The sequence below is a fragment of the Bombus vancouverensis genome, chromosome 4 (assembly GCF_051014615.1).
Source record: "Bombus vancouverensis nearcticus chromosome 4, iyBomVanc1_principal, whole genome shotgun sequence".
Classification (NCBI taxonomy): domain Eukaryota; kingdom Metazoa; phylum Arthropoda; class Insecta; order Hymenoptera; family Apidae; genus Bombus; species Bombus vancouverensis.
The window spans coordinates 908,397-932,039 of NC_134914.1; the positions used below are offsets into that span (position 1 = coordinate 908,397).

The 23,643-nt window shown below is 39.1% G+C and overlaps 3 protein-coding genes across 16 annotated transcripts in view; 1 reads left to right on the forward strand and 2 right to left on the reverse strand.

The window, feature by feature from the left end:
* Positions 1–11,319, reverse strand: part of mGluR (metabotropic Glutamate Receptor) — a 34,613-nt gene extending 23,294 nt beyond the window's left edge. For 3 of the 13 annotated variants that reach the window (XM_076617876.1, XM_076617879.1, XM_076617880.1), the window contains exons 1-3: positions 9,744–11,059; positions 6,641–6,926; positions 4,746–6,061 (exon numbers count right to left, since the gene is read on the reverse strand). The gene's annotated coding sequence lies outside the window, so the exon portion shown is untranslated. The other 10 variants (XM_033342957.2, XM_033342950.2, XM_076617877.1 and 7 more) reach the window with 9 other exon arrangements.
* Positions 11,320–15,906: 4,587 nt separating this feature from the next.
* Positions 15,907–20,558, forward strand: Atg4b (Autophagy-related 4b). Of its 2 annotated transcripts, XM_033342958.2 has the most exons (7): positions 15,907–16,219; positions 16,324–16,644; positions 16,913–17,095; positions 17,270–17,617; positions 17,739–18,020; positions 18,124–18,524; positions 18,608–20,558. In XM_033342958.2, the coding sequence occupies exons 2-7, from the start codon at positions 16,581–16,583 to the stop codon at positions 18,791–18,793; spliced, it is 1,464 nt and encodes a 487-aa protein (XP_033198849.1). In that variant the 5' UTR covers positions 15,907–16,219; positions 16,324–16,580; the 3' UTR covers positions 18,794–20,558. The 2 variants fall into 2 exon arrangements, with proteins under 2 accessions (XP_033198849.1, XP_076474004.1); XM_076617889.1 differs by lacking the exons at positions 15,907–16,219; positions 16,324–16,644 and having other exon boundaries at positions 16,966–17,095; positions 17,165–17,617.
* Ak3 (Adenylate kinase 3) lies at positions 20,559–23,643 on the reverse strand. Its single transcript, XM_033342962.2, has 4 exons — positions 23,261–23,643; positions 22,138–22,257; positions 21,621–21,793; positions 20,559–21,416 (listed from the first exon to the last, which is right to left on the reverse strand). The coding sequence occupies exons 1-4, from the start codon at positions 23,427–23,429 to the stop codon at positions 21,207–21,209; spliced, it is 672 nt and encodes a 223-aa protein (XP_033198853.2). The 5' UTR covers positions 23,430–23,643; the 3' UTR covers positions 20,559–21,206.

The window sequence follows — 23,643 nt, forward strand, 5'->3', positions numbered from 1 at the left end:
CGTTTAGAGTATCGACCAAGCGTAGGTGCAGTTCGCAACCACTCGGGATATTTACCCGAAGCTTTCACGATTCCAGCTGCCTCCGATATTCGCGCCTATCCCGCCCTTTCAATTTGGATACATCGATTTTCTTTCCCCCTCCATTCTCCAAAAGCTCGAAAACCCTTTCTTCCTTAATAACGAAATCTTCGACGAAAATTCGCCGCAAATTTTATTTAGAGAAGGAAAACGGTGCGGTTTACACTCTTGTAGAGGTCCGTGAAGTGGTCGGGACAAACGAAGAAAAACGGTATAAATGATAAAACCTTTCGTTTAGGGGAACTATGAACAAAGTTGTACTGTAACAGAGAAATTTGTGTGTTTTCAGCACGTTCATTGCGCACGACGCATTGCGTCTGATTTGACGTGCTACGGTATCCACTTGAATTTTTCTTTAAAAACGTTGGTAAATCGGTCGCGATACGTAGTGACTTCAAAGTTCTTTACGGCCAAAAGATTACTTTGACGTGCGTTGAGAAAGGGTCCGGTGTAATTCGGACCGATGTATGCGAACCATAGAATAGCTGTATTTTCGCGTAGAATCCCTTGGTTAAATTGCCAACTAATTTCGAACAGATCGAGACAGCGCGATTTTGGGTGGGAGAAATCTCGGGGTGTGCCGAGATTCATGGGATAGATTAGAGCGATACCGTGTGAAAAATTTGTCGAAATAGCTCGAAATAACTGTTCCATGTTCCACCTTTCGTTTTTCAAGAACTAGAAAGACTAAAATTTAATTATTGGAAAAAAGAACGAAATAAAAATCCAGTACTTGTAATTGCGAGTGAATCGAATGAGTGTTTACAAAACGAACGATGTGCTGCGCATTCTTGAACACATTATAGCAGAGTAGATATAAGAAACGTGTATTTAACCTCAACCTATTAAGGATCAGCGTTGCGTTCGTTCTACGATATAACTTTTTCCTACACAATTCAGGTTATCCAGTTCTGTTTTTTAACGTCGTCTGAAATTATATTCGGACTATATATTTTATACATTTGTAATTATTTAGATCATTGTAATCATTTGGATTATCGTACTGTGGTACACGTACTGTGGTTTAACGAAGCAATATATAAATTACTTCACTTACGTTTTCCAATAATGTTACGTTTACACAACTTTTACGTATCATTCGTGTACTTGGTCCTTAATGGGTTAAGTACAAGTTCACCCTCCGATTCGACGTCCATTATTTTCTTAGTTTCCTTCCACGAATTTCCGAACAATTTCCTTCGTTGTCTGTATCACGAAAAGATAGGTCGCCAGATGTTCTTTCCCGAGCTGTGCAAGAGAGACGCAGATAGAGAGGTGGGGAAAAAGATTTCTCGCGAAAAGCAATCTCGATTGCTCGCGTGTATCTTCGAGGCCGACTACGGAAACGTTCGATCCGCTATCGTCTGTGTATACATTTATGTTCACATATGTGTGTATGTAGAACGTGCGCGCATTAGTAGTTTCCTGGGCAATCACGGGCCGGAAGTTACCCGCAAAATTATTAGTCCGAAAACCGGATACACAGGCTCGATATATGCGATAGAACATCGCGTCGCATCGCGTCGCGTCGCATCGTGGCGAACGGATACTCGGCAACTACAAGGGGCAGAGTTCAACAAGTTTTGCGAAACCAGACGAAAAAATCGTGGATTATGATGGAATTTCAAATTGGCTCGATCGAAGCGAGGAGTAGCGAATTTTCATGTCACATTGGACACTGAGTAATTTAATATCCAGAAAATATTAGTTCAAATCTCTGGATATCGCGCGATTAGATATGGGTATTACAATCTTAGACGGAAGTGTTGATTAGGAAAGATCGATAATTTAATGCACACGATTTATAAAGTCAATTAAGATAAAAAGCTCGCGATGGAATTTTGTATTTGATCGAAAGAATTGAAAGGTGAAACATTGGATTTGTCACTTCGACATTCTTCCGGATGTTTCAGAATGGTAGATAAGGCAGTAATCAGAATAGTACACTTGGTAAACGCGATAAATTTCATGCTAAACCTGTTTATTTCCAATTTTGTGAATATGCTATTTAACCACTCGAAACGAGGTGATTATTAATTCAAACACGAGATAAATATCAAGACTACTATACATAACGTATTATAATAATACCTATAGAAGCGCTTCAAAGTTGAACTACTCGTGAATTTACAGGTATCCAGACCTGCAGAGTCGAAGAATAGTTTTACTTCTCTCTAAATGAGGAATCTCTTAGTAAGTTGAAAAGAGGGAACCCCTGTTCGTTACAATAATCGCGTAGCATCATCCTGTCTGTCCTTTTTAACTATTCTCCGTTGTTCCTTGGTCGAATTAGTTTCCTTCAAAAGATAGTTGGGAGCAAGCGAAAGCATTGTTGTCTCGCAAAGCATTGTTTCCGGCGATTCTGGCGTTTACGCCCCTCTACAACACAATTGCAACGATTTCACCGAGTGAGAAAGGGGCAAAGAACAAATAATTTCGCATTTCCTACGCTATCGCAACCGTATTGCTTTTTCTCGGTTCAGCGTCGCTCCAGCTTTTAGAAAACTTCTTCTAGAAAAGTTCTCTTAACGTTTTTACGGAAAAACATCCCCTTTCGTACAATCTCGTGCTTGTCGGTCAAATTCTTCAGAGATCAAGACGCGTGTCTCTGATCTGCCCCTCGTTGAAATATCAACGATTCTTGATACATGTCGTCTTTATCGGATGTCGTAAAAATCGAACAAGATTCGAAATTGTTACTATCATTAAAACTTGTATTCGTGCTACATACTAATTTTTTATCACGTGTAGATATATTTTCGGTAAATAACGATATAATCATGCAACAGTTGTATGATATTAAACTGCTAATGCATAACTCATATAACAGGTATGATGCCTATATTCATAAAAAATTTCTATCAAGTGTTCAAATACTTTCGGAAATCACAGGTACTTTCGTTTTACTTGCTTACATCGACTGCTCCATTCGTTTAATAAAATTCATGTGTTTCCGTTAGTTTGAGACAGATCTTCGATCACCTACTATCGGTTGTCGTAATAGCGTAACAAAGATTTCGATATAACTTTTTGAAATTCAACAAAATGTTACAATTAATAAGAGGGACGATTGCCGCCTCGTCATCGTCGCTTTATTTTACAACTTTTATGTTTAACCCCTGTAGAGCGTCGACGGAAGAACGTCTACGGAAGTAGCATTTTCTATTCGAAGCGCAGGGCATGCGAAATAGTCGGCATCGAATTTTCAATGGAGCTCCTGACGAAAGATCGTTTGAGGATTAGCAGCCGCTTTCATGGCTGAAATGCGCAGAATTAAATATTCCTTAGACTCGCTGGTTTTACCTCTCAGCGTCGGAGAATCTGTATATTGCATAAAGTAAATCGGGTTTTCCGTGATTTGATATTCTTGAGGCTTGTTCCCGGTTCTGTATCCTGTAGACCTGGATAGACCGTCTGAAATCATAATGCCTGCACCGAATAGCTAACAAGCTCTATTAGAATCACTGACAAAACTGTTCTAGTTACGTGTAATAATATACTATACCTAACGTTTGAAATCTCTGTGAGATCGTACTCTATTAAACCATCGTTAAACTGTTTGTCTGTTTTCTTCCGATATGTTGAAAAGAATATGAATTAATTCGAACGAACGGAGGAAATAAAAGAAATCTGTTGCTCGAGAAACTAAATGAACAGCCCGTCTCGTTCGCCGCCAGAAATTAGCTAATTCGCTCACGTACCGTGAATAATTGGTGTGCGTAAAGCAGAACGCTTTCAAGTCGTTGCTCGATAAACATCAGACAGGTGTCTGTTGCATATAAAGTCTGGCTCGAGCTCGGTTCGCGATTATTGAACCACTAGATCGTTAACAGCTTCGAAACTAGTGACGCACCATGTGCGTCATCTGAGGGAATTCTTTATCGGTAATCGTTATCAGTCAGTTATAAAAACAGTTGGAGGTATAAGATCGCGCAGGAAAAGTGTAGCAGAGAAATTAAAAATTGTGTAAAATTGAAAAGTGGTTAACGACTGTAAGATAGAGTGAAAAGTGAATAATACGTAAACAAGACCGTAAGAACATCGATATGTCGGTTTCTGAAGATTGTCTTTAAGCTAGAGATCGGCCTAGGGTGGGTTAAATGGCAGTTCGTGTCGACTCGACCGCTCGAAATCGTATGTACACGTTCGATTTACGGCAGAATTCCATTTATCTGAATCCATCGAGGGATTCAGATAGTCAGGGGATTCAAACAGTTCGTATAATTGGAATTCATATAATAGAAGTTTCACTGATTCCCCATGATTGCAATTTTTCGAAAGAGTTCACTTTTGGATAAGTGGATTTCGATCAGTTGGAGTTTATTTAATCGGACGCTAATTAAAATTTTGTTGAAATAAATAAAGTTTGTATAATAAAAATTCTGTTATATAGTAGAACTCTGCATTGAGATAAGTGGAGTCAATGAGCAGGAATTAGTTTAACCGAGCAGTATCTGATATTTCGTTCCAATAAATGGAGTTCAGATAAATGGAGTTTCACTGCGTGTTTCTCCGGACGAAAAGCATCATTTTCTTCGTAAAGCAGCCGGCCCTCAAGTTCGACGGCCGTACTTTTCGCGCACCCTGTACAGATCCACGGTAGCCGATTCCAAATATAAACTTTCCGGTCTTCCTCTCCCAGTCGTTGATTAAAGGGTATTACTTACTCGGTAGTCGTACAAGCTCGAAAAGTCGACCCGTTTTCTTTGAGCGTGAAGCGAGAACCGGTAAAGTGCTGTTCCTCTGTTTCTTCGCCAACCTTTCCACGCCACACCTCTCTTTTTCTCCGTTCCTCTTTCTTCCTCTGATTTCTTCTCTACCTTTTTTTCTACTTCTCCTGTATTGCCCGGTCGCTACGTCTGATTCACTCTGCCTCTCCCTCTTTTGTACCTTCAACTTGCCAGGAAGATTCGAGTTTCCGCGATACGGTCCAGCACCTTCACCTTTTTCTCTCTTCCCTTTTCCCTCTTCCCCCTGTCGTTCTGTTTCTCTCGCTCTATCCCCCTCTCAGCTCCACCCCAACCCTCCTCTTTTTCTCATATCACACTCACTATTTCTCCTCATCCTCGTTTTCGCTTTTAGTTCCGCCACCCTCGCTCTCTGCACTCGGCAACCCTTCCCGCCTTTAATACAGCAACCTCCTCCTTCTCTAGGCCACCGACGTTGAACCACCCCCGACAACGTCCTCTTCAAAACTCGCTACACGCGCAACACTTTACCAAATGAGTTCTAATTCATGCCACGTTCCTTGTCGCTCCCTCCCCACCTGCCTCTACTCTTTCCCTCTCTTTCTATCCATTCCGCGTCCTTTTTCTCGTTCTGTTTCACATTCGTCTTCCTCTGTCTCACCCCTTTTTTCTTTGAAGTACCCGAAGCTCTCTGCTACTCCTCGACTTTTCGTTCCTTCCACTCGTCGACGAAGGCGCCGCTGCTGTTCATTTAGAGACTCACCCCCGTTTACGATGTCGCGTCGCCAGTATGTTGTTTCGCCAACGTTTAACCTCGGCTCTTCGTACGCGCGCGTTTATGAATCGCGTTGTCATCCACGCGATTCGACGTCGTTCGTCCATTGGACGGCTCAGAGTCCGTTACCGGAACGACCACCCTCTTCTTTGTTTCCACTCGCTGTCTCCTTCATTACAGTCGCTCTTTCGCCCTTTTGGTCACTCTATCTCCCATCGCCTATTTGTACGTTCGTGGTATTTGGATTTCGTTATCCCGTTTAATTCGAGCGTTTAACCGCTTGATGGTGCTCTTTCGACTTGAGGGATGTCGCTACGCCTTCTGGTGCACGTATTTTTGGAACACGAACAAGTTGGACACGTGTGCCGGGAGATGATTTCACCGAGCGGACTCGGAAGAGAATGCAGATGGATTCTACCGCTAATTTCACGTTTTCTTAATCCCTGGTGGATTGAGTCGTCGACGAGAAGGAATAGTGGCCTGTTCAGATCGGATATAACAAGCGCGTGAGGAAACTGATCTGGAAACGGTAGAACTATGATCGCACCGACTTCTAATTGGAAGGCTTTCGCGACGCTACAGCAACGGGATTCTACCGTAAAGCGGACCAAAGACTTTCGATCGACGCTAGATGGAGCGAAGTTTCCGGATTAGCCGATCCAATTCCCCAATCGCTCTGTAACTCGCGAATCGATATCGAATCCGCTGCCTGGATTCTGTATAACGCGGTTAAGATTCGTCGCGGTTATTTCAATCTCGAGACCCCGATGGTGCCAGGCTTTCCCAGGCATCGGTTAAAAAAAGGAGGGAGCGAAACGTCGTTTCTCGGACGCGATATTAAAGCTCAGCGACGATGCCGTGATGGTACGGTAATCGAGCTACAGAACGTACCAAGATAGTCAGTGCATGAATTGCGATGGTTGTCTGTAACGTGGTCTAGAATCCGAGCAATTGCTAGAATGTCGATTAATCCAGCATCGAATGTGGTAACGGTGTTTAGCGGACGAAACTGGAAAGGCTGTATCCGCGAGGAAACGGATCTTCTCGTCGCGTCTGTGGTCTGTTTGCCTTACGATAGCGAATCAATAGCACCGCTTACCGCCCCTCAGCTTCGCTCTCGTTATTTGTGCAATCGAGTCTTCGACTTGTGGTGACCTTATCTTCCGTAATAATCGTCTCGAGCGACGTGCTGCTCGTCTACCAGCTCTCTGTATCTCTAGCTCCGTTTCTCCACCGTTTCGCCATTCGTAGGGACGTCGGGATTATTTCTCCGTTCAGCAACCTCCAGTTCCTAGCGAGCGATACCTCCGTTTTCAGGGTCGCCCTCGAGAAATTTTGTTCGCTCGTCGTCTTCTGACACACATTTCCCCACGGTTATCGCGTGTCTGCGAGCAATAAAAACAAATCAATATCACCCTCCTCTTCCTTTCCTTCCTCCCCCACCCCTCTCTCTATGTATCTATCTATCTATCTATCTATCTCTCTACCGACGTTACTGCCTGAGGATACTTATTTCACCCCCTTTTGTGGGCGCCGAGATTACTTTTCTCTTCCCAATTGTGCCTCCACCACTAGGACCTATCCCTTTATCTCCCTTCGGTTCCGGAAACTTTCCACTCTTCTCGATGTTCCTCTTAGCTTCCTTCTTTCCCCCTTCTCGATCACAGCATCCTGTTCGCCTTCCTGAAAACGATTCCCTTTCTTCGCCAGTATCCTCTTTATTGCCGGCCTTGTTACTATTTTATCAGTCGGTCTCTGCGTCATCGGGACAAGGTCTCTGTCTTTCTTACTGTCTCTCCTTCTTTGTCTCTTCTTGCCTGCCTCTCGATCTCGAAACTCGACATGCAGTTTCATTCTTTTCTTCCTTTTTCTTTCATTATTACGAGTATTATTATCATTGTTGTTGTTATTATCCGTATCGGCGAATCCCAGTAAATTTTTCTTATTATCCTTGGTAAGAGCTCGTTAGAAGGCTGATCGATCAGCACGACATTCGATGAAAGACTGTAACGAAAAGCCCGCGTTTCATCGTCGAGGGGTACTTACGATCGTTTGCCATCCGATGCTAGTTTAGACGCCAAGTATACGTAATCACCACATCGAATGCTCTTTTCACGACTAACCGATGATTTTAGGTGGCAACGACTATCAAAGTTAGTTTACATTTGATTTTTACGGCACACGAAATGATTTCGGGCTGTCGAATTCTCCAAACCTAACATTCGTGCCTCGATTCATCTAGAAATCGTGCAATTTTCCAAATTCGGCTATGGGGATGGGTATTTAAAATGGTATTCGAGAAGATGGTACATGAAAGAAAAGCTCACATTATGTTATGCAACAGTTATTGTTTCTTTGAAGTCGAAAAATAGTTTGGACACACCTTAACTGCACTTGAAAAGATATTTCAAATTAAGTACATAACTGATTCATACCAGTTAAGTGACGTTAAGTTGCTTGAATTTAGATAACATAGCTTATCTAAACGAGGCTTGAGAGATAACTCTTTGTTATTTATGTTTCCTGATCTTTTTCTAGCATGGAAAGATCAAGATTATTTAGAAACATTTAACGCAATTGTTACGCTAATAAAATTGTATTCTTCCATCGTGTAGAATGATAAAACTGACGAATTTTAAGAAAATAACATTTCGCAACACAACAGGCTACAGAAATAGTAAAATCGGAAATTCTTGTAGGCAAAATTCAGACAAATCTTATGCAAACGTCGTATAATACGTTTGTTAATTAAGATGCAGTTGCCTAATATAATGTTAGAGGAATTATGAACAAATATAGTACTGCAAGAGTAATACACCGAGATATCCCTATTTTTCGATATAAATACTAATACTGACTCGTTATTGTGATATTATCGAAATTGTTGTGAATTTCCCGAAGTGGCGGTTGAGAAAAGTAGGCGATACGTGGTGTATGGTGACAGATCTACGAAATTCTCACCAATGAGTTCCAGGCTGATCGTTTTGACCGGCCCGACAATTCTCGAGTTAATTCCATTGAGAATATACATAACATAACCCGAAGTGGAAAGGTAGAAAGATTATCTATCCGACCAATAACATGAATCTTCTTGCCGGGCCCCTCTTTTCCGTTCCAGTCTAGGAAAAGCTTCAGAGAATCGACTCCGGTGGCTCGATTCGAGGAGCAATCTCCGCTCACGCCTACCCTCAAAGGATCTCTGTGCCGAGCGCAGGCGAAAGGAAAAAGTTTAAACTTACGACCCGAGGGGTGAGTCTCGTAGAATTCCAGCATGGAACGGTCAGACGTGTAACGAGCGAAAGAGAGGAGAGAAAAAAAAGAGAAGAAAAGAGGAAGAGGAAATCCATAGCGGTTGTTCACGGGTTTTTTAGTGCGGGTTAGCGTTATCGTGCCCCGTCTGAAAACTCTTTAGATGGACGCTTAAAAGCCTCGGGTACGAAAATTGCCGGCTGACCTAAATAACGATCTCTCTATTTCATTCATTGCGCGGCGCGGAAAAAGCGCTGGCGACACGCAGTCGACAACGACGCCCGACGCGACGTTCGCCACCGCTGCCGCGTCGGTTTCCCTCTCTGTTCGGAAATAATTAGCCCCGGACCGCCGCCGCGTGCAAATATGATGCGTATCGAATCGATAATTCCTTCCCAGTGAGAGGAGCACGACGTGTTTACCACCCCTGCATCGTAGCCAAATTCAGATGCCAAGGAAATCAGCCGGAAGGGGTTGAATCTTCGACGATCCCTCGATCAATGGTCGCTTCGCTCGATCGGCACGGTCAAACGTTGCTTCTTCCTATTCGAATTGCCTCCGAAGCGATTACCGATCTATATCGAAAAATCAAAGACACGATCGTCGATCGATCAGCCTCGCGATTCTTCGTGGATCCTTAGGTATCGCCCGTTCTCTTACGAGTCGTGTCGAACAAAGTCACGCCTAATACCTTGGAAATGAAAGAACAGCGCGACGGAAAGAGAGATAGGTAGAAGGAGAGAGAATGCTAAAGGTTCCCGTTAATCGCGCGCGTCCGATGGTTTATGTCTAACTTAGAGATTTAGGTAGACCAAGGTTATCCGAGGCGGGTGGCAAGGATCGGCCTCGGTGCGACATGCAGCCGCGAGAAAAGTGGCAACGATCGAATATCTTGTCCTTGACGGACCTTGTAAGCCTTTTTTCATCCGACGCTTGGATCCCTTGCTACTTACCACCTTTCGGATGATCCTCAGATATCCAGGGCTTTTCCTCGACCAGGCGGAGGGAAACTGTTCGGTGATTAACTACCAGCTACTGCCGATCTGTTCACGCGAGAACACGTTCCCTACTTCCAGTAGCAGAACCACTTGTACCCCGAGATCGATTCGCGAACCACCCCTTGCACGTGTAGCAGAGACTCGATTCACCATCAACGATTCGAAAATCCCTCCTGCGGGTGTACTTTTGCTTACCTCCGACAGGAAGATCACAAATCTCGAGAAATCAAGCACGAATTCCTTACTTTATCTTGAACCACGCGGTGACGCGTCTCGAACAAACGAAACCAGGACGATCCCACTAACTCGACCGCTCGACGACGAATTATACCAGCTGATATTAGGCGTGGAGGTCAGGATACTGGTCCAGAAGGGTGCATCCGAGATTCGAACGATCCGTACACATCGTGGTCGTGCCCTAGATTCGATCAACCCGGTCTGAACCCGATCTTTCGTTCGCCTCTTATCTCATCCGTTCCGCGAATCGGTAATCGAGGTGTTAAAAGGGTTCTCGAGGGGGTTGTTTGGCAACATGACGGGTAAACGTGAAGCGACTACGCGTCGTGGTTGCCGCCACAGCACGACTGGCCGGCCGGCCGAACTACCCTCACTGCTTTCGCCCCGTATCTCCTGCCTGCTTTTCCTCTTTCACTGGCGCGCGCGCTCTCTCTTCCCTTCTCTGTCTCTACTACCCTCACCACCACCGTGCACCCCTCTTTCCCCCATTCGACGATCCATCGAGCTGCTATATATGCGTTTCGTTTCGTCCTTTTCCAACTCGATATTCCATCGCCTTCTCGCATCCCCGAATTTCCCGTGACTTTTCGATTTTCCGCGTGACGTTACGTTGCTTGCAGTTTCAAACGTTTCCGTCGTGGTCACTTGGAACGTATTAAAGGTAATTTGCGTAGAAATTGGCGTCGTTCCTATGTTAAAGTCGTTTTACAGATTAGAATCGTTCGTTTCCAATGTTTCAAGGTTTACGAAGTCAAATTTAACTCTTGGACATTGCTACATCGTTTTTGGTAACGTTTTGCGTTGTGCGAGTTTTCTTTTGACATCATCTTTCGGTAATGATGTCGTAGCGATGTTATTAGCAACCATCTTTCTACCTCGCATTTAATATCGAATTGCATTTATTTGACTCCAGCGATTTCTAAAATAAAAATGAAATTGTATTAAGATGAAATTCCTTTCTAACAATAATTTTCAAGGGTTAACACGTTTTACGACACACAATAATATAAGTTTATCCTTTTATGCAAATTCCCTCGATAATAACGCAAATCCATTGTAAACCTTTCAAATCGATTTACAGGAGAAGTCGAACCAAAGATGCGACACGATGCGTAAGAAAGAAAAGAAACGCGAGTTCACCTTGCAAACACCTCTTGGTCGTACACATAAGCCCCCGCACTACCGATAATAATTAATTCAGCAAATTGAACACTCATCACAGCAGACGTGCCGTGTTTGAACACCGTGTTAACTCGCCGCTGTAACAATATTACAACAATCATCGCATCGGTGATGACGAGTGCGTCACGTGCAAATTATAGTAACACGGCGTAATTCACGAGACACGATGGATTCTCGTCTGGAACGAGCAAACAGCCCGGATCGATCGCGATCGCGTGTACTGTCTCAAAAATACAGACGTCCTCGAGACGTCTTTGGACGCTGCGCCGCGCAGCGCCAATGGAAAATTTAAAAAAAAAAGTCGTTAGCTTTTAAGATCGTAAAAAGCTACGAATAAAACGTTGTGTATTTTATTTCTAAAACGGAGCTCGATCGGGCCACGAAAGGGTTACACCGAGTTATTTTTACGCTCGACGCGTTTCTTCGTGGCACAGAAGGAAGAAGGAGTAGTGGTCTTTCAGAAATTCTCAGTTCGTGCATCAGTAACAAACATTGCTCGGTGTAAATTTTCTCGCGTGCTCGATCGAACGACGAGTAGCGTCTCTTCGGGTGCACTCGCGGTCGGAAGTCGAGAGGATCGAATCGTACGATGGTTGAACCGAAATGGCCATCGTCGATCAAGGAACATTAGTTACATCTGGACGCAACTATGAGGAATTACGATCGAATTATCAAAAAACCTGTCAACAATTTTCAATATAATCGTCCGTTTTTCCGCAACAATGACGTTTTCAGCGAATGACTTCCCACAGAAACGATGAAAGCAATAAACGCTCTAATCTGTCTCGGAACGGCACTCGATCTTGTTTGCAGGTTTTTCTAAGATGGATGAACACAAAAGAAGCTATATACGATTCTGTCCTTGGTTGGTGCCTTCCGGGCCGTTTGCACACGCGATAGCTTAAACAGCGTCTTACACGTGACATGTCGAGAAAAACGTCGCGTCGCCTGCAGGATTTATTCTGTAGCCAGGATAAACTGCGTTGGAAATAATACCTTAAACGCGGTGCAGCTTTCACGATGGCACGTCAAAAAGTTTGACAACGACGGCACGATGCATTAATTAAAATGAAATCCTCGGTCTGGCACGGCCAGCTCGGCTCCTCTAATTCGCCGGATATTCCGGTCCAGCTCCTTCAACGTCCGCCCGGGATTCGAACAATCTCCTTAAACGATGCGGAAATTAGCAATGAAATTATTATTAGACACGTAGAGAGAGAGAGAAAGCACTCGTAGAATCAGTGGAATATTCTAAGAGAGATGAAATGGCAGGTTTTTCGTGGAAAAATATCGGGATAAGATTAGATACGTTGGATTGAAAAATTTTAGTAACGTAGTTGCTAATAGAACATTACTAACATTTTATTGGAACATTACTGATAACGTTGCTATGGAACGTTACTAATAATTATCAGATTACTCTATCAAAATGGATAAAATCTTAATATCATAAAGTAAGATACGATTATTTAGTCAGTTATAACATCTTAAATGTTTTAACACGTTTAACATTTATACTTTAATATCTTTCATATTTATGAGAATATATCGAATTAAATATATTCCATTTACCCGCATTTTCCTCTGCCTTAACCGTTTCATAGACAATAAAAATTAACCATGGGAGTAATAATGATTATTTCCATTAATTAATTAATTAATGATGATAACCTTCTAATACTCTACTATCTACTGTTCACAAATATTTTGCCCATTTTTATGAAGTAATCTGATAACACTTTCTTCATATGGGTAAGCATCTACATCTAGTCTCTCCAATCGATATTAGATTTTCATCCTTGCAGAACGAACTCGCATAGCCGAAGTTTCGTTTCGGCCGCCTCGTTTCCGCAAACTTTGCCAATCTTTCACGGTCTCTTTACGCGAGAGCGGTTTTTCACCGAGCGAATACCCATGAACAGCTGCGCCAGGTTATTAATCAATCGTTCCCCTGACTCGACGAATTTCACCAGTTTGTTTTAACTTAGCGTGCACTAATTCGTACACATTGGTGGCCCCCATTCCACGTAATCGCAGGGGTCATGTATTTCGCGAACGATTTATTTTCTTTCCGGTTGCCTTTCCTCTTATTCCATGCGGCCATTCGCTAGCCAGCCATTTCACTATTTTACCTAGAATAATGAAACTCCAGATTAATCCTATCAGTCAGAGTTTCGAGCGGCATTTCGAAGCAACGTGTTCTTCAACTGGTTCGATGTTTGCGTCCAATATGAAACATAAACAATGTTATTGTTCTCGAGTCTCCTAAGAAGATAAAAAACAATCTTTTTGGTGGAAAAATATATATTGTGTGATGAATACGATATTAAATATTGTGAGTATTAGAATAATTTATTTTATCTTCTAAACTAAATAAGAGTAAAAAGTTGAAACAAAAGTAAAATTTAAGCCCCAACTTTAGTGTGATTGAAAAAAATGAAAGTGGCAGAAACTCCCGATTTGCCATTTGTTCTACGTTTAAGTGTTGAACAACATAAACGCCAAAATCAACAAATATACATTCTCTGTTTACCAGAAAAATCTCCACTTCCGTTTGGCACTTTCGTCATTTACTATTGCAACTCCTGAATTAGCAGTTCGATGGAGATCCACCTATCGAACGGCAGAGACTTTCAATTAGCGACACAGTATCGACTCGTTACCAAAATCGGAAGTGGAGTCGATTTATCGATTCCGTCAAGCTAATATCGCGCAAAACTATTCCGCGTCTCACATCCTACGTGTCCGTTGCATGTTTACACGCTCGCCGTTCGGACAGAAATATAGCTCAACTAATGAGTCTCTCTGTTCCTAAAGAGAGTTGCCGTTGTTGCGACAGCGATCTCCGTTGGTGAGCGTTCAATTCTACATCCCCAATCCTGTCTATTTCGGGTATCGATTTCGAATGACCTTTGCTTCATCGATCCTCGGTTCGATCGGCGCATTACAAGATGGCGGATCGATTACCAGTGAATATGACTCCTTCACCACACTCTTCATCCGTCAATCAAACCACAATCCGATCAAAAAGGATCTTAAGGGAGAGAAGCGTTAAGAACTCGCCGTTAATGTCCTTATTTAAGCTGTACACCGTGATTACGTCGGTCCGCCAATATTCTTGCATGACCTAATTTCCGTCCCACTACCCACTCTCTCCTACCTATCACTTCTCTCTTCTGTCACCCTACCCCAACTCCCCAAGACAAGTCTAAACACAAGACCGAGTTATACTTATTCTACAAATAATTATCCCCGCTACGTGTATCCCCTTGTTGATTTTCCAGTATTGTCTCTGCTTTTATTATCTGACACACGTATACGTATTCATATATATATATATATATATGTATGCATATGCTTAGGTACGATGAGCCAGCTTTAGGGAAACACTCCCCTTCCCTGCACTCTCGCCCCATTCCGCCATTCCTCGAATTATCCCGTGGTACCGGCCCTCCCCTCTCCAAACTTTCCTGCATCACCCCACTTCTTTGCAGAGATTTGCCACGGTGCTTTCAATACACCTGCTACCGGCTATTGTTAATGTAACACTAGTCGAGAGAGGGAAATTATTGTCCTGACAGACACACCGTTCCATTTCCTTCCATCAATCTTGGTTCTACGAGCACCGATGACCGGCACGAGGCACCGATTCATATTTTTGCAACGACGACGGGTGCGATGTAAAATTTAGAACGAGCGCGAACGTGGTAATCAATGAGGTAAGCCGGGATACGCGTATCTCATTGGTTATTCCGTGACAAGACGCGCATGACAGTTTCCTCCTGTGTGTGTGTGTTGTCTCTCTCTCTCCTTCTCTCTCTCTCTCTCTCTCTCTCTCTCTGTCATACGAGCGATTTTCGTCCCCCGTCTCTTTCTTCAAACCCTCTGTCCTGCTCGTTCGCGCTCCCACCATGGAACATCCAAACTCCTCGTCTCACCGTTCATCACATACCCTCGCTCCTCTCGCTTCTCTTTTCCACCTGATTTTCTCTGTATTCCTCTCTGTCGGTCCTTCCTGACAAAAGTGCATTATTACACTGCAATGAAAAGGGATAATGTACCCCGGTTGCGCTCCGTTATTTCTCCATTAATCCTACTCTGCTGGTGGCAGTCGTGGTTTCAACATTTTTTCCCCCTTTCTATTTCGGCTGCTAATCAATTAGAATTAAAAAAGTGTGAAATAACGAGACGAGAGAAATGACGAGGTTCATCGTGTAATAGTGACATTACGATTTTCCCTTTCTGTGTTCTCTTTCTTTCCAACTCGCCAACTCTCCATGATAGTAACATAAAGGAAATTTTAAACGAAAGAGGTAATCTGTTAATTAATTATTTGAATGAGTTGAACAGATCACAGTGGACCTTGCTCGGTTTTTATTCAATAAATGGTTGCCTGTTTAATAGGTAAATTCTGCTGTTGCTGTGGGATTTTTTAAAATCCGGGTAAACACGGTACAACGTTTGTTAGACTCTCGAAAGGAGAATTAATGAAATGGCGATAGGTATTTGCAGTACCGTAAAATGAAAATGAATAAACAGAAAACCATGATCCGTTATGATTACCAGTAATATAGTGTATCTATTCTATATACGATAATAAGTTATAAACTTATTTTTAAATAATTGTTTTGATATCTTTTTATAACTCATAAAATACCATTGTAGCAATCAATGAAATGTTATTGATAGAAGAAGAGTACATATGATAAATACAACTTAATTGTTGTATATTGGAAAGAAAGGAATTATCGATCATATATTCTTACATTATTTGCTCAAATAATTAAAGCATCCTCAAGTGTGTGCATTCTTTGATAAGATACATACCACCATTTCGAAATCAGATCTGGGCAGCGCAATCCTTGCTTGTCCCTGCATTCTATCGATGCACTTGCATGCACTTTTATAATGTTTAATTTTACCACAATACGGCGCTGGTGAAGTTATCAACGGGCGCTTTGAATTTCACCACGCTCTTTGTAAACACGCGTCCTTCCCTGTCGACGGCTCGAGTGTGTCTTTATACTATTTTTGATCGCTTGCTTTATGATACGCCACTTGTTTCGTTTATTCTCAAGTTGACCACCATCTTTAAGAAAACAAATTATTCTTGTAGAGTATCTTACGGACCTAGTATTTCATTTGAAGGAAATGAAGCGTTAAGTTAACAGTAGGCTGGTAATGAGCTTTGTGTTGAGCTCGGCGTGTGCATCAACCGATGCATAATTGTGTTAAATTCTTCTGTGACAATAGTAACCAGATCGTACGCAATGCGATAAAACTGTGGTTGTGTGCGCTGTCCACGTAATCATAATCGTATTCATACAAAAATGTAATCACCTTTCTGTGCGGTACTTAAATGTCTTGAAATACATGCTTTCTAAAATTTACTTGTTGGGCATGAATGGACAGGTGCAATCCTCCAGGGAAAGGTTAGGTAAGTGTCGAATTTAATGCGAGTCAATTACGCTTAAAAATTTCCTAGTAATTGATTTCTTCCTTGATTGTTCATAGTTGTGAGCAACGGAGATTTCTGTTCATTAATCATACCTTTTTTATTAGTAAAATCTAGATCATGATTCTTAGTGATCCTACTTCATTCTTTTTTCATCCACTAAGCAAACTTTTTCGTATAATTGGTCGTAAAGAAAAAAAGTTTTAGAAATATATGAACCATTGATTTGTTAAATGTCGCTTATTCTTAGGAGGTTTTACTAACAGTACAATAGGGCTGTTCTCTGGGATTATTGCCACTGACCGTGTTCCAAACATACAACTAGCAGCTACTACAAACAATGAACTACCTATGGATGATTCCAATGTTAGTACAGAAGTTGATAGCAAAGTCAAAACAAAATTATTATCCATGTGGAATAATGTTAAATATGGTTAGTGTGAAACAATTTCATAGTTAGTTAACACATTCAATATAGAAAACACGAATGTACATGTTATAGAAAAATTGATTCCTGCCACCATCCTTCAATTTTATGTGCCACATTAAACATGCTAACATATGTGCATATTGCAACAAATCTCATTTAGATTTGATTTCTTTGAAGGCTGGACCATCAAAGTAGTTAAACCAAATTTCTCAAAAGAATCTCCAGTATGCTTACTTGGAAAAATTTATCGCAAAAAGCCAGAAGAATTTTTGGAAAAGGCTTCAGAAGCTGAAAAGACTTTAGACACTGGAAGTGAAATATCTTTAGCTATGGATGCTATTAGTTTTGAAGATGGCATAGAGGAATTTAAGAAGGATTTCACCTCGCGTCTTTGGTTAACATATAGAAGGGAATTTCCTATATTGAATGGTTCTACATTTACCACTGACTGTGGTTGGGGATGTATGCTACGTAGTGGTCAAATGATGTTGGCACAGGCATTGGTCTGCCATTTTCTTGGAAGAGGCACTTGTTTTCATCATAAATTTTAGTTATAACTTGCAATACAATAATTATTGAGTATACATATTATACATATATTATATATATTATAATCTTTTTATAGAATAATTTATTTTCTCTATAGAATGGCGGTGGCAGGTAGACCAACCACTAAAAACAGAACAACAAAAATTGGATGAACATAATCACAGGTTAATAATTAAATCGTTTGGAGATCTACCAGACAGCACATCTCCATTTTCCATACATACACTTGTTTCTTTGGGTGCCCTGTGGGGAAAACGTGCAGGAGATTGGTATGGACCTTCCTCTGTAGCTCATCTTTTAAGCCAAGCAGTAGAACAAGCAGCAGAACGACATCCAGTATTTAGTAACTTGGCTGTTTATGTTGCTCAAGATTGTGCAGGTGATACAGCAGCTGAGATTCCTTTTATTTGAATTGAATAATATTATTTAATAAGAATTTTTCTGTATACTCCCGACACCTAATTTATAATATCTTTTTACAGTTTATCTGCAAGATGTAGAAAATGTATGCCAAATGCCGGATGGCAAGTGGAAATCTCTTATACTTTTTGTACCTTTAAGGCTTGGTGCTGACAAATTGAATCCTGTTTATGCATCTTGCCTAACACATTTACTTACGCTAAATACCTGTATTGGAGTTATTGGTGGCCGACCTCGCCATTCGCTTTATTTTATTGGTTTCCAGGAAGATAAATTAATTAATCTAGACCCACATTATTGTCAAGAAACTGTTGATGTATTAAAAGATAATTTTCCTTTGACGAGTTTTCATTGTACTTCACCGAGAAAAATGTTAATATCAAAAATGGATCCTAGTTGTTGTGTTGGATTTTATTTTCATAATAAAATGCAATTTACAAACTTTATGGAGATTGCTCCCTCTGTATGTATGGTCATTCTTATGAAGATCATTGTTCTATATTTTAGATAATTCCTAAATCCAATGATATATTTTTGGTATTACAGTACTTGGTGCCGGAAGATGAGAAAGTCGACTATCCGATGTTTTTATTTTGCGAAGGGAGCGGGAAAGATCTCCAACAAAAAATTGAAATTGCAGAAAACATAATTCCCACTACTGCCTCATTTACAGGTAGTGGGACGTATGATGATGATCTTGACGAGTGCGAAGAATTTGAACTAGTACAGTGAGATATTTATCATAGACATTAAAGAAGAAATATCATGTACTTAAAAAACATTCATGGATAGTTTTTTGAGAAGAATGATAATGTTTGTCATTAATCATAATTCTCTCTTCATTCGTCCATATATGTACAAGGAAGAAATCAATTAACGACTTTAGCAGATGACAACGTTGCATATTAGAGAGTTGAGTATTAATTTCTAAAATGAATTTATGCCGCAAGATGATCTTTAGATCTCAACGTGCTCGTTAAATGACTGACGTGAATTAATATATCAATATTTTCCATTCGCGATAATGCATTTATAGATTCAAATTAGCGTTATCGTTGATACTTTATTTCTGTGATCATAATTTAATGTGGTTTTTTGTATATCGGTTTGTTGTTGCACAATTTTTTTTATCTTGTTTATTGATCTCAAAAGTTATTGCTTTTAAATATTTGTTAGGATATTGATTTACTATATGACTTAGAATTGTCATAACCAAGAAGATATTTATTCTTTTTCACGCAATTATCACGTCAAGAACTTGCGTAGATCGTAAGTTGACGATTTTGTTATAAAGAGTACTTTTTATAAAAATTTCTTAATTCCTTACGGAAATGTTCCTGACATAGCTTATTTTGTAACACAGCAATATTAGATTTCTCTTAGATTTTTTGCAAAAGCAACTTGAGTATATTTCGTTGTGTGCTTAAGTCAAAAATGTGTGTGTATGTGTGCAATCATCAGAGCACATTATACATATATTTAACCATATCTACCTGTTATAACATTTAAGCTTCAATTAATTTAAATTCTTTTTCATAACACAGCTTTAAGTTATTTATTTATTTAATATGTATTCTAATTTTCGTTTGACGACTATATTGAACTTATACTAAGTTCCCAAAGCGCATCACTATGTTTGACATAACGTTTTATGTTATGAAAGAGAAACATGTAATTAACCCTTTGCACTCGAGAGGTGACTCAGTCGCCACAGCGTTCCGTACTGCAACTCCAGTGGTGAGCGAAAGACGACAGACCCTGTTCATGCTAGATTTTGACATCTCCAATTGATGTGAGTGCAATATTAGTTCGTAAATTGGTTCCCTAGCTCTTTATGTTCTTTGTTAGGAAATGTAAAATGTTAGACTTTAAAATGGAGATAAAATATTTAATCTCATATCCCGCCGAAACTAGAGTTCTAATAACGTCTCCAACGTTAATTCGCATTCGAAGATTATGGCGAAAGTATAATAGTTTAAAAACCCTAAAAAGATGGTTTTCGTAAGTGAAATTAGCTCAAATGAAAATGAACTTAATTTTGAACTGTTGAAAAATGAGATCAATTGCATTCAAGAATGCACCTTGGTGAAATCTTTATAAATTATCATACAAAAAAGAGATACGGAGATTAATATTACAAAATCATATTTTCAAAGTTGTAAATATAGATAAAGCATTAGAATATAATGTTTTTGTAAGTTAATTTGTATATGAAATCATTTTACGCTAGCTGTAAGACACGCGTCACGTATACGCTAAATCATCCCTACTAGCTGCTACGCCCGACCGAAAAAGTCCTCGAGTGCAAAGAGTTAACAGCATATATAACATTAAGCTATTGTTATCATGAAAAAAATGAGTTAATATTCGAATGAAAATGTGAGCATGATATATAAGGTATATTATACTCATATTAATTAAGGTCTGTACACAACTAAAAGTTATTAAAATTCTTATATCGGTACAGTTAAAAATAAATATGAAAAAATGATAAAAATCATGTTCCAAAGTTTATTTCCTGTTTCGTTAATACATCTTAAAATTACAATATAAACATAATATATATCATACCTTAATACACTTGCATCATACGAGCCTCAATAAATTCTACCAATTTAGAATAAGTCTTTAGCTTCTTTGATTCCTTTATATTACAATATCAATAATGTTTTACAATTGATATTTATAAAGCATGGTAAGTGGACTTAAATATAAACCATTATATTTGCAATTACTTGTTTCATTCATGACTTTTATTAAAATATTTAACATTGTTGTCGTAAATACTTTTAGCAAATTTAACGTGTCGATGTAAAGAAAATATTTAAATATAAAGATCAAATTGAACATGTATAAAACAAGTAAAAATTCACAAATTTTGTACTATGATCATGCAAAATATTTAAATGATCTACGTCAATTGTTAAATATATATATATATATATAGTATATGTAAGTTACAGAAAAATATATCATAGATTTTTTCCACAATTTGTATTCATTAATCAATCCATTAATATTTGTGCGTATGTAAATTAATACCTTACAGCACACATGGAAGCATATGTTCACTATTAATTTAAACGATTTGCACTAATTCGTTATTTGTTCTGTTAAAATACTAATATGTTCTAGCAAATTAAGACTATGATAAGTATTTTGCAAGGGATTGTTTTACAAGTGGCCATAACTCATCAGTAGTGTTACCTCGAAAAGTATTCAATAGTCCTAAATTACCATAAAATTTTAAAATAGGCTCAGTTGCATCTGAATATCTCTTCAGCCTTTCTTGTACAATTTCAATCTTATCATCGTCCCTTTTACTTAAGGGTTCACCGGTCACGTCATCTTTACCCTGTTGAAAACGAAATTAATATTAGTCATTCGAAGGAAATATATAGTTGAGGACGATCAAAAGTCTCAAAGATATAAAAAATCGTGTAAAAAAAAACTTCATCGGTTACTAAATCGAAGGGAAGGTAATCTAATTATTAAGTTTCATTAGACATGTTACTAATGATACATTTGGACACAAATCGAAGTTTCTGTTCCAACTTACCGGTACTTTAGGACTGTTGAACCCGATGTTATATACTCTTCCACTAGGCAAATGAATCCACCTGTTTTTCACGCGGTCTAATATCACCTTGATGGGAACATCAAGGTAGAGGACTAGATTCACTGGATGTATTTTTTGCAGTTTCTCCGCTTGCGTTAAGGTTCTTGGAAATCCTGTAGCAATGCCAAGTACTTATTTCGAATTTAGTTACCCGCCACCGTAATACATTGTATGTTCAACGTCAGGATTGGATATTAACTGATAAAAGTAATCATCGCAAAAGTAATTAATTTAATAATTAAACAATGAATTTAATATTTGATCTAATTGATAGTTAAATAACTAACTGCAACTATACATTGTTGAACGAAGGTATTTAAATAATTTAATAATTCATTCGTTAGTCGCAAAAGGCAATAAAATATCTCAACTCTAATAATCAGTTATTAATTGTATTAAATATTGCCCAACGCTGAAGTGACGTTTTTAAGATTTCAATTTCCGCTGAATTACTCACCGTCTAGCAACCAATTCTGGTCACCAACCGAATCGATTTCTTTGTTTATCATTGATATCATTACATCGTCAGGAACGAATTTACCGGATAAAACGTAACTCGAAACTGCTTTGCCCAATTCTATATAATTAAAATGATTACATACGTATTATTTATTAACGTAACGATTACATATATTTATCGTTTCATACTAAGCATTGTTATTTTTCTGTTAATTAATCATACGGCGGACTTTGAGACGGGCGATAATTGTATCGATGAGAGATCATATTTATCTCGAGAATATTGTTTAAATTCGTATATATATCAAAGAGTTTGGTATTTTGTCACTGTTTGAATAAATAACCCGACAGAATGATACTGGATACATATATAAAAGCATAAAGTATACTCTAATCGCATCCGTAATTAGCTATTTCCAGAATGCGTATTCTTCTAAGCAATTTGTTACAAACTATACAAAATTTTGGTAATTTACTTTGCTGATTTTTAATTAAATGTGTAAAATAGTCTGTATAGTAGTTTTTAGGATTAGAGATTAGAGATTAATTCATAAAAGTAACAAAAAATACCTAATAAACTAATACAGATAGATTCTATAATATGAATCTACGTATGAATCTACGCTAGATTAATTTCCTGTATTTGTATCAATAACTTATTAAATTATGCGTGGAATTTGAAACAATAAAATATCAACAGAGATTTACATTATCTAGCAATAAATAATGTTGCAATATAATTCTGAGCACGAGTCTAGATATTTGAGTGTTTATAAATAAACAGTACGATTTTCATTCAAATATTCTCGCGTAAATTTAGTTCTCAATGAACGTAATACGATGCTATTACGTGAAATCGTTAAACAAAACTTAACAAGAGCAATCTTAATTTGCTTAGGAAATATCGAAGAAATAAGCGCTTTTCTAACCGTGTTTCATGAAATAAAACATCTCAAAGACAATTCAAAAACATCTCAAAGTATATATGTACACACATATATATCATGAATATACACATATCTAAAATTTAAAAATGTTCTTGACAAATTTATTTTAGAAAACAAACGCAAAAATTTTATCATTTGAACGATACAACAAAAAATTTATAGTTTGAAACGTACCGGTGTTACTATTCATATGAAGTCGTAATTTATCACCGCTCGATATGTGAGTCATCTTAAAATGTTTGACAATTCGAGTTGACATAGTTCCTTTACCAGAAGCAGGGGCACCTAGTATTACGGCCCTGAAGGCCATAGCCTTGGAACACCACGTGGATAGCGTTACCATTAAATCGTTACTTTAAAGAAACACCAAAATAAAAAAATTGGTCAACTTTTTATGTTGAACACTTGAACTTCAAGTTGCTCTATACTATTACTTCTGACGACGATTCACGCGAGAATGTTATGGTAACTATAATTCTTTGAAATATAACTCGTTACTCTATAACAGTGACCTGTGAGCCACGATGGCGACCAGTTGTCGAACTGTTAGATAACTG